A 12,671-nucleotide genomic window follows, 5' to 3' on the forward strand; every position below is an offset into this window, starting at 1 on the left:
GATCTCTGGGCACAGGTGTTGCATGCTGTGGTGGTGATGCGGTCCCTCAGAATTTCACCAAAGTGCTGGAGTGGAGCCTCTCTCTGACTGACTCCCAAGACAGCTAGCCAGAGGCAGGTGGAGCAACACAGGGAGGGAATATAACAGGAGCTGTTTCTGAGGGAGGGAGCTAGTTAGGGCTTGATTTGAGATAGGAGATAGGGATTAGGATTGGGTTTGTCTGAGGGAAAACTGGTTCTGATTTAAGGTGAACAACCACACTATCTATAGCAAGAGGAAAAAGCCTTGCAGCTTACAGATAGGAAGACCAGGCTGAGTGCCTGGGGAAGGTATACAGACAGGAGATAACTGGAGGGCTGAGTCTGAGCAAGGAGAGGTAGAACCTGTGGGAATACAGTCAACCTGGGTCTCATTCTAGCCAGGAAAAGAAGACTCCCAAACCAGTAACCAGGGGTGAGGTGATCCCCTGGGTCTGTTGTACTCATTAGAAAACTTCAAGAGTAGGATTGTTAAGAGAGTGGGTAACTGACAAACAGTACCCCTTTGCTTGTGAACCAAATTAATAAACTGTGTTAAAAGCATTGACCTGTAGCATCTGCTTGAACTAAGGACCTAGAAACAAGTAACAGAAACGGAAGTGTAGCAACTGATTTTGAGTAAAGGGAGTTGAAGTCTTGCCTGTGTTTAAGCTTCTGGCATCCTTATATTTCGTTTAAATAATTAGATAACTTCAGCATCTCCTGAAGCAACTTTGTTTCACCAACTTCTTGAGTTGTTGTTGTTTTTTTAATAAAACTGTCCTTGTTTGATCAACTCCTGCCTGAGACTCCCTGAATCATAATTTCCCTCACACAAGACCCCTAGCCTGTGGTAAATGGTAGGCATCCATTTAATTGGTGTACCGTGAGGTGGCCCACTATGTTTAATGGGGGTGGGGCAGTTTAATGGGGGTGCTGACAAGGCCTCACTCCTGGCAGCAATCATGCTGCAGCATTCTGCACCAACTGCAAATGGAACACAAGGGAAGCCCAACATAAAGCGCATGGCAGTAATCATGTCTTGAAGTAAACCAGCGCATGAACTACTGTGGCAAGGCTTTCCCAGTCTGGGAATAGCCATAGCTGTCAAACCAGCTGCAGTAGGTAAAAAGCACTTCCAGCCAATGAGGCTCCAGCGACAGAGCTGGAGCCAGAATCAACCCCAAAGTGCTAACCTGCTCCTTCAGGAGGAGTGCAACGTTTGTCAAGCATTTGAGGGTGGTCCAAAGACTATAGGCACTAGCAGATTTTTAATTATTATTTTTTTACTTTGTTGTTGTTTAGTCATTTAATCGTGTCCGACTCTTCGTGACCCCATGGACCAGAGCACGCCAGGCACTCCTGTCTTCCACTGCCTCTCACAGTTTGGTCAGACTCATGTTTGTGGCTTTGAGAACACTGTCCAACCATCTCATCCTCTGTCGTCCCCTTCTCCATCTTTCCCAGCATCAGGTACATTTACTTTAATGTACCTTTGTTCCAGAAACTGGAAGTCAAATGGGTGTTTTCCAACTTGCCCTGTATATATTTTCCCCCAGGTATGTGGCTTTACTGTGCTCAGTGTTCACTCAGGAAAAAACATTTTAATTAAAATATCAATTAGTTATTGGGGCCTATGCAACAAGCGATGCCTTTAGGACTGGAATGTGTGCAAGAGGGAGAGATCCCCACTAAGAAACTTGTGGGCACGCTACCAAGCACTGTGGGAAATGGAGAGCAGAATTACCAGACGTTGAGAGGCAGGAGGAGAAAAATAATGAGGCACTTCAAGGAAAAGAGGAGGGAGGTCTTACTTCTGTCAGGGGTGGTGGCTCAAGGCTAAGCATGAAAAGTCCTTAATGAATCCAGTAGTTGTTTTCTACATTAGGCACCGAGGAGGACAAAAAAGAGAGAGATGTTTATGAATAGCCACCTGGAAGGCAGAGCCAAGCAAAGCAAGGAATGGGTGGAAGAGGAAACCAGTGACTAGAAAGGTTTAACGTTCTGCAGCCTACACAATTGCGGGTAAGTGGGGAGCCCTTTAGATGGAACACTTTATTAAATAGTGCAGACATTTGGGCATAAAAAGCAAGATGGGAGAAGGGCATCCCACACAATATGTATGAACAGTGTGTGGCAATGCTTCTGACTGAACCTTCATTGACTGGCTCTTAGGAAGCAGCCCCATCTCAACAGTGTGTGTTGTGGGCCTGTTCAGCTGGACTGCCATTATATTGACCCTGATATTGGTTGGCTTGTGGTTGTGAGTGACATGGTGCCGATGATATAACCTACCTGTCCCCTAAAGCGCTAGTTTGCTAGCAGTCACTGGGGCTAGGTTCAAATCATAAATCATCATCACAGAGGAGAAAGAGACAGCAGGCTGTGCAAATGAAGGATATGTCCTCCAGGGAATCAGTTATGTCACCTATGCTATTCTGTATCTATGCAAAACTGCAGGGGCAGGTTGTCCATGGATTTGAGGTGAGACACCAAACTTTATTTCTTCTTTTCTGCTAACACCAGTGAAACTGTTGAGGCTTTAAATCAGTACATCTAGTGCCTTAGTGATGGCCAGGGTACTTGGATGGCTTTAAAAAACAATTAAGACAAATTCATGGAAGATAATAAGGCTATTAATTGCTACTAGTTATGATGGCTATGTTCTACCTTCACTGCTTTAGGTCTCTAAATATCAGTTGCTTGAGTGGTGTTGTTTGTGTAAATGAGCTTTGATAATTGAAAGTTTTTTGGTGCGTGGTTTTTCTGCTTTTCTGAAAGAGTACTTAACCATGTACATTGCAGTGAAAAACTACTCAGGGCACCTTCCTTCTCTCCCTCCATGATTCTGGGATGGACATTCTTTTCCCATCCCATCTCTGCAATTTTAAAGACCATTTTTTAAAAGGCAGCTAACAGCATGATCCCAGATTCCACGACACAGCAGTATAATGAGAGCACAAGATCCAGCATGTCAGTTCCATTGTTCAGCATTACAGAGCTGTCCCCATTCCTTGTGCAGGAACTGCGGCAATTAACAAGACTGTATTGCTGCACACAGCACTTAGGACAGGGGACCTTTGGCTCTGACCCACCGGCAAGAGATAAATGCCGGACTTGCACCATGCATTTAAAGTGGTACCATACCACTTTAAACAGATATGGCTTCCCCCAAAGAATCCATGGAAGTGCAGTTTGTTATAGGTGCTGAGAGCTGTTGTTGTTGTTTAGTCGTTTAGTCGTGTCCGACTCTTCGTGACCCCATGGACCAGAGCACGCCAGGCACTCCTGTCTTCCACTGCCTCCCGCAGTTTGGTCAGACTCATGCTGGTAGCTTCAAGAACACTATCCAGCCATCTCGTCCTCTGTCTTCCCCTTCTCCTTGTGCCCTCAATCTTTCCCAACATCAGGGTCTTTTCCAGGGAGTCTTCTCTTCTCATGAGGTGGCCAAAGTATTGGAGCCTCAGCTTCAGGATCTGTCCTTCCAGTGAGCACTCAGGGCTGATTTCCTTAAGAATGGATAGGTTTGATCTTCTTGCAATCCATGGGTCTCTCAAGAGTCTCCTGCAGCACCATAATTCAAAAGCATCCATTCTTTGGCGATCAGCCTTCTGCTGAGAGCTGTTAGGATACCCCTATTCTCCTCACAGAGCTGCAATTACCAGAGTGGTTTAAAAATCAATCTCTCTTCCCAGGAAACTCTGGGAATTGTAGCTCTGTCAGGAGAACAGGAATATTCTAACAACTTTCAGCATCCTTAACAAACTACAGTTCTCAAGATTCTTTGGGGGAGCCAGGGGTATAGCTAGCTGCTTGGGCACCTGGGGCAGTGTGCACCCCCTGTGCCCAGGGCGAACTATAGCTGAGGGGGAGGCGGCAGGCAGATGCAAGCCCCACACTGTGCTTTTGGGCAGTGCGGAGCCTGCAGGCACTTGAGCCACCGCATCACTCCCAGGAGAGATGCGTGGCTTGGGTGCGCTGCAAGCCCAAGGCTTGTGGGCTGCAGGCCTCTGCTCTATTGACTGACTGTATGTTTCTATTGCGCGCAGCTCGCAAAATGCCCCCTTTCCCTAAGCCCTTGCCAGTTTTGCCGCCTGCCTCTTTCTTCACACTTGCCTGGGCTGCCTACTTATTGCAGGAATGGGAAATGTCTGCTGCCATCCGAATGCTGATAGGACTTCAATTCCCACCATCCCCAGGCAGGATAATGGGAGTTGTAGTTCACCAACATCTGGATGGCCACATGTTCCCCAGTCCTGATATACTGGGTACTGGCCTCAACTTGTCTCTCTGACCTATGATTTTTGCTTTCCTCCTCAGTCAGATACTTTGGCTCAGCCAGCTTGTTGTAAAAGGGCCAGCGCTGAGGAGACGCAGATCTCTCCACTCTCATCCAGGGAGGCCCTGACTGACCCTGCATGGGATGGAGTGCCAGATCCCTTCTTCTGTCAGACAGACAGAGAGAGAGGTTCAAGCTCGCCATTAGTAAGGTTTAAGTTTCAAAGGGGGTTGAGTTATGGGACAATCAGTTAACATGAAGCACATTAACCTTGCCAGAGCACAGCTATACATTACAGGACTCTTTCATGTTTAAATATCATGGAATGATGTTCAAAGGAAGTTAAGAAGGCTACATTTCATTGTAGTAATATATGAGAAAACAGATAGGCAAAAAAAAAAAAAAAATCTACCCATACATGGATTTTCCATGTTACAGAATGACTTTAGAATACCAATGAATGAATATGAATGAATGAACGAACGAACACACACACACACACAGTGGTGGTGTGGGGCAAGAGTGACAGAAATCTAGGCAAACCATGTCCAGAGCAATGAATTCATACTTTCCAAAATTCCTAGCGAAAGCCATGTACAAGTCTTTTCTTTCATTCATTCAAAAAAGTGTTGGGAAGATCCCAAGGGGATGGGTGGCTTACAGAAAAAATAATTGAAAAAAATAATGTGGGGGTGAATAGAAGTTCAAATAAGGAGGGTGGGCATTATATGTTGGGTTCTACACAAACCAGTTTCTCTCCTGGGGGAAATAGCAGCTGGAGGAGGTTTGTTTTTGTCAGGACTGTGTGGTGAGGGTTAACCCCTCCACACTGTATGCCATGGTGCTGATCCTGAATAGGACAGCCTGTGGCTGTTATTTAAACAGGAGGAACTGGGTACTTTAAATGTAATCATGCATTTAGCATATAGCCTAGTTTGGCCCTGGAGGATTTCATTTACAAATCCTTAAAGCCTGAACATCCTCCCCTTCCTTGTATGACCTGTAGACCAGTGTTTCCCAACCTTGTGCCTCCAGATGTTTTTGGCCTACAACTCCCATCATCCCTGACCACTGGTCTTGCTAGCTAGGGATGATGGGAGTTGTAGGCCAAAAACATCTGGAGGCACAAGGTTGGGAAACACTGCTGTAGACACAATGCAAAGGAATAGGCAGGAAAAGCATTGAAGAACATAATGTAAACTCCATGTAATCCCAAAGGAGCTTTCACTAGAGTTCAAGCTTTCTTGATACAGTAAGAAAATACCAGGAGAAGAGACAGTCCTTGGTGTGTCCTTCGGGATTTGTGGGCAGGTAGGTCTCAGGGCACCAATAAGATTCCAATTCTATGGAGATGTGTGCTTGAATGCATCCACAGCCTTCGCTAGAGATAGTCCTAGCACTGGAAACTTATGCTGCATTCAGTCTCTGGGATGGAAGCGAAAGGCATTTTCCCAGAGAATTTCTTGCCATGTCAGCAGTGCAGAACAAAAAATTGCACTTTTTTTTTGTCCTGCTAGTTTGGAACGACAACACATGCAGCAATCCTGTTGTCATCAGCCAAATTCTTCTCCATTGACACAACACAGTTAATATTAAAAGCTGATCCCGTTCTGAGAAGCAATTGGCTGTCATTCAAATGCCTGGTGGTAAAGAAAGGTTTTTGACTGGTGCTGGAATAAATTCAGAATTGTCCCAGGCAAACATCACTGGGAAGAGCCACTAAGAAAGCCCTCTCCTTCTTTGTCACTCTCCAAATTTCTTTCGGATGAGGCACCTGTAGGTCTGAGCCTAAGGGTCTGAGCAGACCTGCAGAAGAGGTATTCCTTAAGGTACAGAGGCCCCAAGCCTAATGCTGTAGACTCTGTCGCAGTTAACAGGGTGGATCTCTGCACTGAACATTGCGCTAATAGCACACATACAGAATTATTCTGAAAATAAGGCACCCGAGTCCAAATGTCCTAAGAGAAGAAAGTGCCACAGGAAATATAGCAATGTTGGTATCCGTGAAGTTGAGATAGTTAAATGAGGTGAAAGGTAAACAAGGGGCTGGCGCAGGTATACCCTGATCTCTAAGTTATTTAAGGAGATTTGATTTTGGGTAGGATTTAACTACATCTTAGCAAATTCAAATGGCACAATTCAAGTTGTGCGACTAACCCGCTTCCCCCAAAATCAGACCTGTTGTGACAAGTCAATTACGGGGAAAGCAATGGAATGTTTGGGATAACAATTGCTCGGTGTGACATCATATAACTTTTCCCAACATCACGACTGCTCAATAAATTGCTGGCATTGACTAACTACCTCACAAACTTCATGCTAACAAATCAGGATGAATGCTCAATAAAGGAGTCACTTGGAAAATACTTCAGAGATAAGCTCGGTGGTTTGAATCCCCATGACGGGGTGAGCTCCCATTGCTCGGTCCCTGCTCCTGCCAACCTAGCAGTTTGAAAGCACGTCAAAGTGCAAGTAGATAAATAGGTACCGCTCCGGTGGGAAGGTAAACGCCGTTTCCGTGCACTGCTCTGGTTCGCCAGAAGCGGCTTAGTCATGCTGGCCACATGACCCAGAAGCTGTATGCCGGCTCCCTCGGCCAATAAAGCAAGATGAGCACTGCAACCCCAGAGTCGGTCACGACTGGAGCTAATGGTCAGGGGTCCCTTTACATTTTTAAGGCAGTCCGGACTATTTGAGCAGTATATGCACCTTATGCTCAAAGCACATGACTTCCCCCAAGGAATCTTGGAAACTGAAGTTCATCCTGCACGGAGCTACAACTCTCAGCACTCTTAACGAACTACAGCTCCCAGGATCCTTTGGGAGAAAGTCTTGCGCACCAGCTCTCCAGGGTGTGCGGCGACGAAAGGTGCCTTGGCCCTTTTTAACTTCGGATGCCACGGACTGAACTTGGGACCTTCTGCATCGTGTGATGCAGATGCTCTAGCACTGCACTAGAGTCCAGTTTTTGGAATGGCAGCAGGTCAGGTTCCCCTTGCACCCGACGCCAAAAATAAAAAATAAAACAGCGTATCTATTACTGTCCCAAGTAATATGAGCGACGCTTTATTCCCGAAAACCCCTTACCCATTCTGATTGTTATGGTCAATGCTTGTCTCGCATTTGCTTGTTTCTCATTTGTTAATTACCTGATCTCTTGTCTGGGGACAGCCAAGCTGAAGGTGCACAAAGCAGCGTGTTTACGATTATTTTAAGCAAGTGCCGGTCCCACCCGCCCCCCCACTCGCCCACCTCTTCTCCATGCAATAAAACCGTTGTTTGCAGCGGGAGGGAAGGGCCTTTGAGCAACGTGGGGGTCTGCCGGGGCGGATCTCCCATGCAAATCTCCGACCCGCCCCCAGGCCGAGGCATGGGGGAGAGGCAAAGCTCAGACCTCCCGGCGTGGCTTTTCCCGTCTGGATCTAGCGCGGGTTCCTCGGTCCCGCAGCTTTGCGCACTTGCCAGCTCTGCTCCCCTGCCCCATGGAAAGGCTGGGAGGAGTCCAATAGCTGCGGAGAAGAAGAACGGCGAAGCCAGCTTCCAGGGAGGAACAGAAGACCCCGAGAAGCGAGGCGGGGTCCCTCAGAGAGAGGGGGGCGTGGGCAGCAGCGTCCCTGGATCGTCGCGCGTAGGTTTGCCTTCTAGTTTCAAACTAAAGGACCTCTCTCTCTGTCTCTCTCTCTCTCCCAGCTCTACCCAACTGCCTCCTGTTGCTGCCTCAGTTTCCTCAGGCATGGTGCTGCTCGCCTGGAACACTTTTCTAATTCTTTCCTGGCTGCCCCTAGTTGCAGGTGGATTCCCCGAAAATGTCAGGTTAGTATCAAAAAGGGGCAGGGGGGAGGTTATGGGGGTTTCTACCGCTTTATATCTGTTCCTTTGGAGCCAGGTTTTTGTTTTAATGCATATTTGTGTTTCTCATTTGGTATTTTTATGTCAAGAGCCGCCCTGTGATCTTCGGATGGAGGGTGGTGTACAAATTTAATATAAATAGGTTTAAATAAAATAAGAGAGTGGGTGGGGTTTCTCTCGGGCACTTATCTGCCAGTCTTTGCGGCTAGGAGTCACCTGCCAAGGGCTGGTTCAAAGCAGCATTTAACTCACTTGGAAGCTGAATCTGTGACCTTTCTCTCCTGAAATTTATTCTGATGGGTGCTCTGCAGTGCTTTGTCTCCTAGGGCTTTTCCACACTGGGTGCCAGAGAGCCTGAGTGAGAAATTGGGAATTGCAGCTCTGTGAGGGGAATGCATGCAGAGTGCATTTTCAAGTGACCACAGCCCGTGCCTGTGGATCTAGGAGACAGGGCTTCCACCTTGCCGGATGTTGTTCAAAAGAACTTTTGGGTGGCAAGCAATTCTCTTTTGGGTGGCAAGCAATTCTCTTTTGGGGAAAAGAACAAACCAGTAGTTTAAAGGTGTGGCTGCTCTGAGGCTGGTGCTGTGGTGAGCCTTCCTAATCTGTACACCTGATTTAGTGATGATTTCGACGAGAGTAGCGCAGAAGATAATGCCAGAAGTTGTGTCTGCATGCTGTATACCTTAGAAGAGGGGCCAGGGTCAGTGTGCAAGGGATTGCATCTCTCTCTCTCTCTCTCTCTCACACACACACACGTGTTTCTCCTCTTCCTGATGCCACCCCTCCCTTTCTTCATAGAATCATAGAATTATAGAGCTGGAAGGGAACCTCAGGGTCATCTAGTCTGACCCCCTGGAACGATAATGGTTCCTTCCTCTGCTTCCCCTTGCCACGCCCCATTCCTCCTCTCCTTCCTACATTAGTGGGAAGGCAGTTTATCTCCACCTCTTCTGTCTTGCCGCAGTGCCTTGTTCCGCAGAAGGACCAGGGTAAGGTGGGGAGTCCTTATCATTCTGTGTGTGGTGACTGTGGTGGCACAAGTACCCTCCTGGTCACCACCCCCAGAATGCCTTCCTTTGAGGAAAGACACACACACACACACACACACACACACACACCTTCCTCACTGGGTGGGTGGGTCATCAGCTTCACCAGAGAGCAATAATGTAGTGAGTGGTGGACCTGGGGAGGGGGGGGGCATCCGTTTGCTGCTTTCCTGCGTTCATCTCCTGAGACAATTGTCTCATTCTGCTTCGTGGTTATTCCACTTGCAGGGCGGCTCAGTTGTGCCTTTCCTCTTCAACAGCTGATTTCATGCCTTTGCCATAGAATACTGTATGCCATAATATGTAGCTGAACCTTGCAAGGGATGTTGTATGTTAAGCCTGATCCGGAAGTGTGTGAGGAGTTCTGTCCAAATCAAAGGGGCAGGTGGTGTTCTTAAGCAATAGCCTAACTCCCTCATGGGATCCAGACAGACTTACACAGCATTTGAAATTGCATGTTGGCAATTGGACATTCCCAGGAAACTGTCCTGTCCTGTGTGTTTCTGGCCTGGCCACACAGTATATAAAATGTACTAGCAGCATCCTCAAATATGGGGATAGGTGAGCTGAAATCAAACCTGAAAGTTTAACTCAGTGAGTTAAAAAAACCCCTCTGGTAAAACATAGTTTCGAGAGCAAGTAAAATTACCATTATAGAAGTGGTTTGAGTCGCTCATTATGTATTAAAATGTACACCTTCTGCATATGAAATGGATAGACTCATTTAGCTTTATATCCCACTTGGTCCTGAACCTGCCCAAAAAGCCATAGCTTCCCCACCTTTATTCCAAACCACAGTTTCCAAAAGTGGCCAATATTGACAACCTGAGATCAATGGGATTATGTGAAGGAGTCAAAAGGGCATCAAAAAGGGTCTAGAGGTAGGAAAGAAGTTTCTGAGGTATAGTGCAAAAACTTTGATCAGGAACTATGAGAAATAAAGGGCATTTGCACCGTATATATATAATACATCTCCCTTGCCAATGAGGAACCTCTTTATTTAATAAGTTGAATCCACACAATACAACAGTATTCCTTACATGTTATGATTCCTAGCAATCGCAATTGGTGATTAATAAAGGTTGTTTATATATTGGTATTTCATTTACATTTCTAAGAATTTTGTTTCTAAGCTCATCAAGCGTCAGTGAGCTCAGATGTTTGGGAAGGCCTGCTCTAAACCTGACTTCCTTAACTTGACACTATCCAGATGTTTTGGACTCCCATCAGCCCTACCCAGCACAGCCCCAAAACATCTGGATGGCACCAGGTAGGGGAAGGCAGCTTAAGCTCACCCCCAGTGTTATTGGATGCCACCCCCTCCCATTTTGATGCTCTGGGGCTTCCTTTAAATGGTACACCTGCCTGAGTTCTTCCACTTGCTTCTTCCCCTCTTTCCTGCTCCTGTTAACTAACGAAGCCTCAGCTCTTTTTCCCTCTCTGTGGTCTGCTGGCTGTTTCTCCTGCCTCCTTTCAAGAAACATGGGAGCTCTGGCATTCTTCCTTTCACTCATCCCCATCCAGACTCTACAGTTTTCTCTACCGTAAGGGATTTTGGGTAGGGAAAGCAGAATCACACTACCTTTCTTTGTACAGCAAGGTTTTTAAATAGGGAGTGGGGAAGTCACATTTTGACGTAAAGAAATCGGCGGTGACCTCCCTGTCTCAATCCAGGAGGAGCAGGAGGAGGAGTAAGGAAAGCTCTTGAAGAAGATTCCTAGAAGGGGTTTCTGTTCTGAGCCCAACATCAGCATAACTGGAAGAAGAGAGGTCTCTAAGGGAAATCTCTTATCTTGAGACCACTAATGGGAAAAGAGTGTCTTTTCCAGCATCTGGCGATTCCTCAGAAGCAGAATGCTCAGAAGCATTTGAACATTGAAGAAGCAAGTGGCAACCTCCTCCATCGCATCCCTCTTTGGTTGTCTCCTTTCTACCTTTGTCTCTCACCTGACCCTAGAGGTCCCTGCTCTAGTTTACATCAATATGTTTTGAAGCCAGTAAATCTAGTATTGGGGCAGTGCTTGAATTACAGGGAGCTGCGGGTGCCTGGTCCCTCCAGTTACTGCTTTTATATGGCAATGGAAGCATGGTTGGCCAACCATGGAAGTTGAGGTTTTCCTACTTCCCTCTTCCCTCAACATTTCAAGCACTGTGTTGAGGGTGATAAAGGAAAATTGAGTAACGTATGAGTTTCTTCTAAGTTCTCCCGGAAGAATAAATAAAACACATCATGTCTTATTTAAAAATGTTATCTATCATTTAGCTACTTGGAGCTCACAAAGATATAAAGCTGCGCTACATGCACCACAAGCTCTGGGAGAGAGAGAGAGGTTCCAGTGTGTACTTTGAGTTGGTTTCCTTTAAATGAAGTCATCGGAGGCATTACTGTGGTAAAAGTTTTTATTTTCACATATATGTAGGTTTAGTATAAGCTGAGGGTTCACAGCATTAACACTCCCAACAGATTCTGCTTCCGCATTCATGGTTTTTTAGGGGCTACCAGTGCCACAGTATTGGATTCTTATAAAGGACAAGTTGGGCCTCTGTGTCTCTTTCTACCTTAGTCCCCTTACCAGTTTATTGCTTTCACATCCACACTTTGATGAAATCACTTCCCACACGAAGAGGGTAAGCTTAGCTCTGATTCCCAAATTGTTCTCTCCTTCCTGAAGAATCCATCCTTTGAGAGGCACCTCCTTGAGGAAAACAAGACAGTTGACCCCTCTGTCAGTGTCATCAAGATAATGTTCAGTGATGCTGCTGGATCCATTAACCTCCACTGTCCAGACCGCTGCAATAGACCCGTCTGGTAACATTCAGACTACTGCCTCCTAGTCAATGCAAATGTACTGATCTAGAAGTAAGCCCTATTAATTAGGATTGCACCTTAAATGAATGAGTTAAAAAATATTTGACCAGGAACATGAAGAAATCATTATCATCTACGGGTGGTTGGAAATAAGAGCAGGAAGTCACAAAATTAGAATCAGCTTGGAAAAAGTGAAGCCAAAGTATCTAAAAAGAAAGTTTTAAAAAAACACAGGAAATGTGGAAATTTGTAGAAGATAAATGACAATAAATAAAAGGGTTTTTTGGAAACCTCTAGGAAATAAAGCAATAAACTTTTGGGATTTGCATTTAGCAGCAGATTTCAAAAGACGTAAATATTATATAAGGCAGGCGCTTTGACTGTACTCCTTTTGGCGCCTGCTAAAAGCATTTTTGTTTAGACAAATCTACCCAGATTGCTGGTGTGTGTTTAGTTTATTGCTGGTTTTAATTTTTTTATTGTTTTAATTCTTTATACTAATAATTTTATTGATTTATTTCTTTTGTAAACTGCTTTGAGGGTTTTGAAAACAATCAAACACTATATAAACTTTATGAAATAAAGAAATAAATATTTTCTCTAATTTTGTAGCCTATCAAGTTTGTCAAAAACCTTAAGGAATAACTTTAAACTTATTACTGTACTCT

The 12,671-nt window shown here is 45.6% G+C and overlaps 1 protein-coding gene across 4 annotated transcripts in view; it reads left to right on the forward strand.

The window, feature by feature from the left end:
* The first annotated feature begins 402 nt into the window (after positions 1–402).
* The window catches only part of EGFL6 (EGF like domain multiple 6), a 50,054-nt gene continuing 37,785 nt past the window's right edge, over positions 403–12,671 (forward strand). For 2 of the 4 annotated variants that reach the window (XM_083734339.1, XM_083734340.1), the window contains exon 1: positions 7,657–8,109. In XM_083734339.1, the coding sequence (XP_083590465.1) occupies positions 7,667–8,109 (443 nt within the window). In that variant the 5' untranslated portion in view covers positions 7,657–7,666. Of the gene's footprint in view, positions 454–4,337; positions 4,503–7,117; positions 7,280–7,656; positions 8,110–12,671 lie in introns of those variants that run through there. The other 2 variants (XM_083734341.1, XM_083734342.1) reach the window with 2 other exon arrangements.

Source organism: Podarcis gaigeae (assembly GCF_964106915.1).
Source record: "Podarcis gaigeae genome assembly, chromosome: 4".
In the NCBI taxonomy this organism is placed as follows: domain Eukaryota; kingdom Metazoa; phylum Chordata; class Lepidosauria; order Squamata; family Lacertidae; genus Podarcis; species Podarcis gaigeae.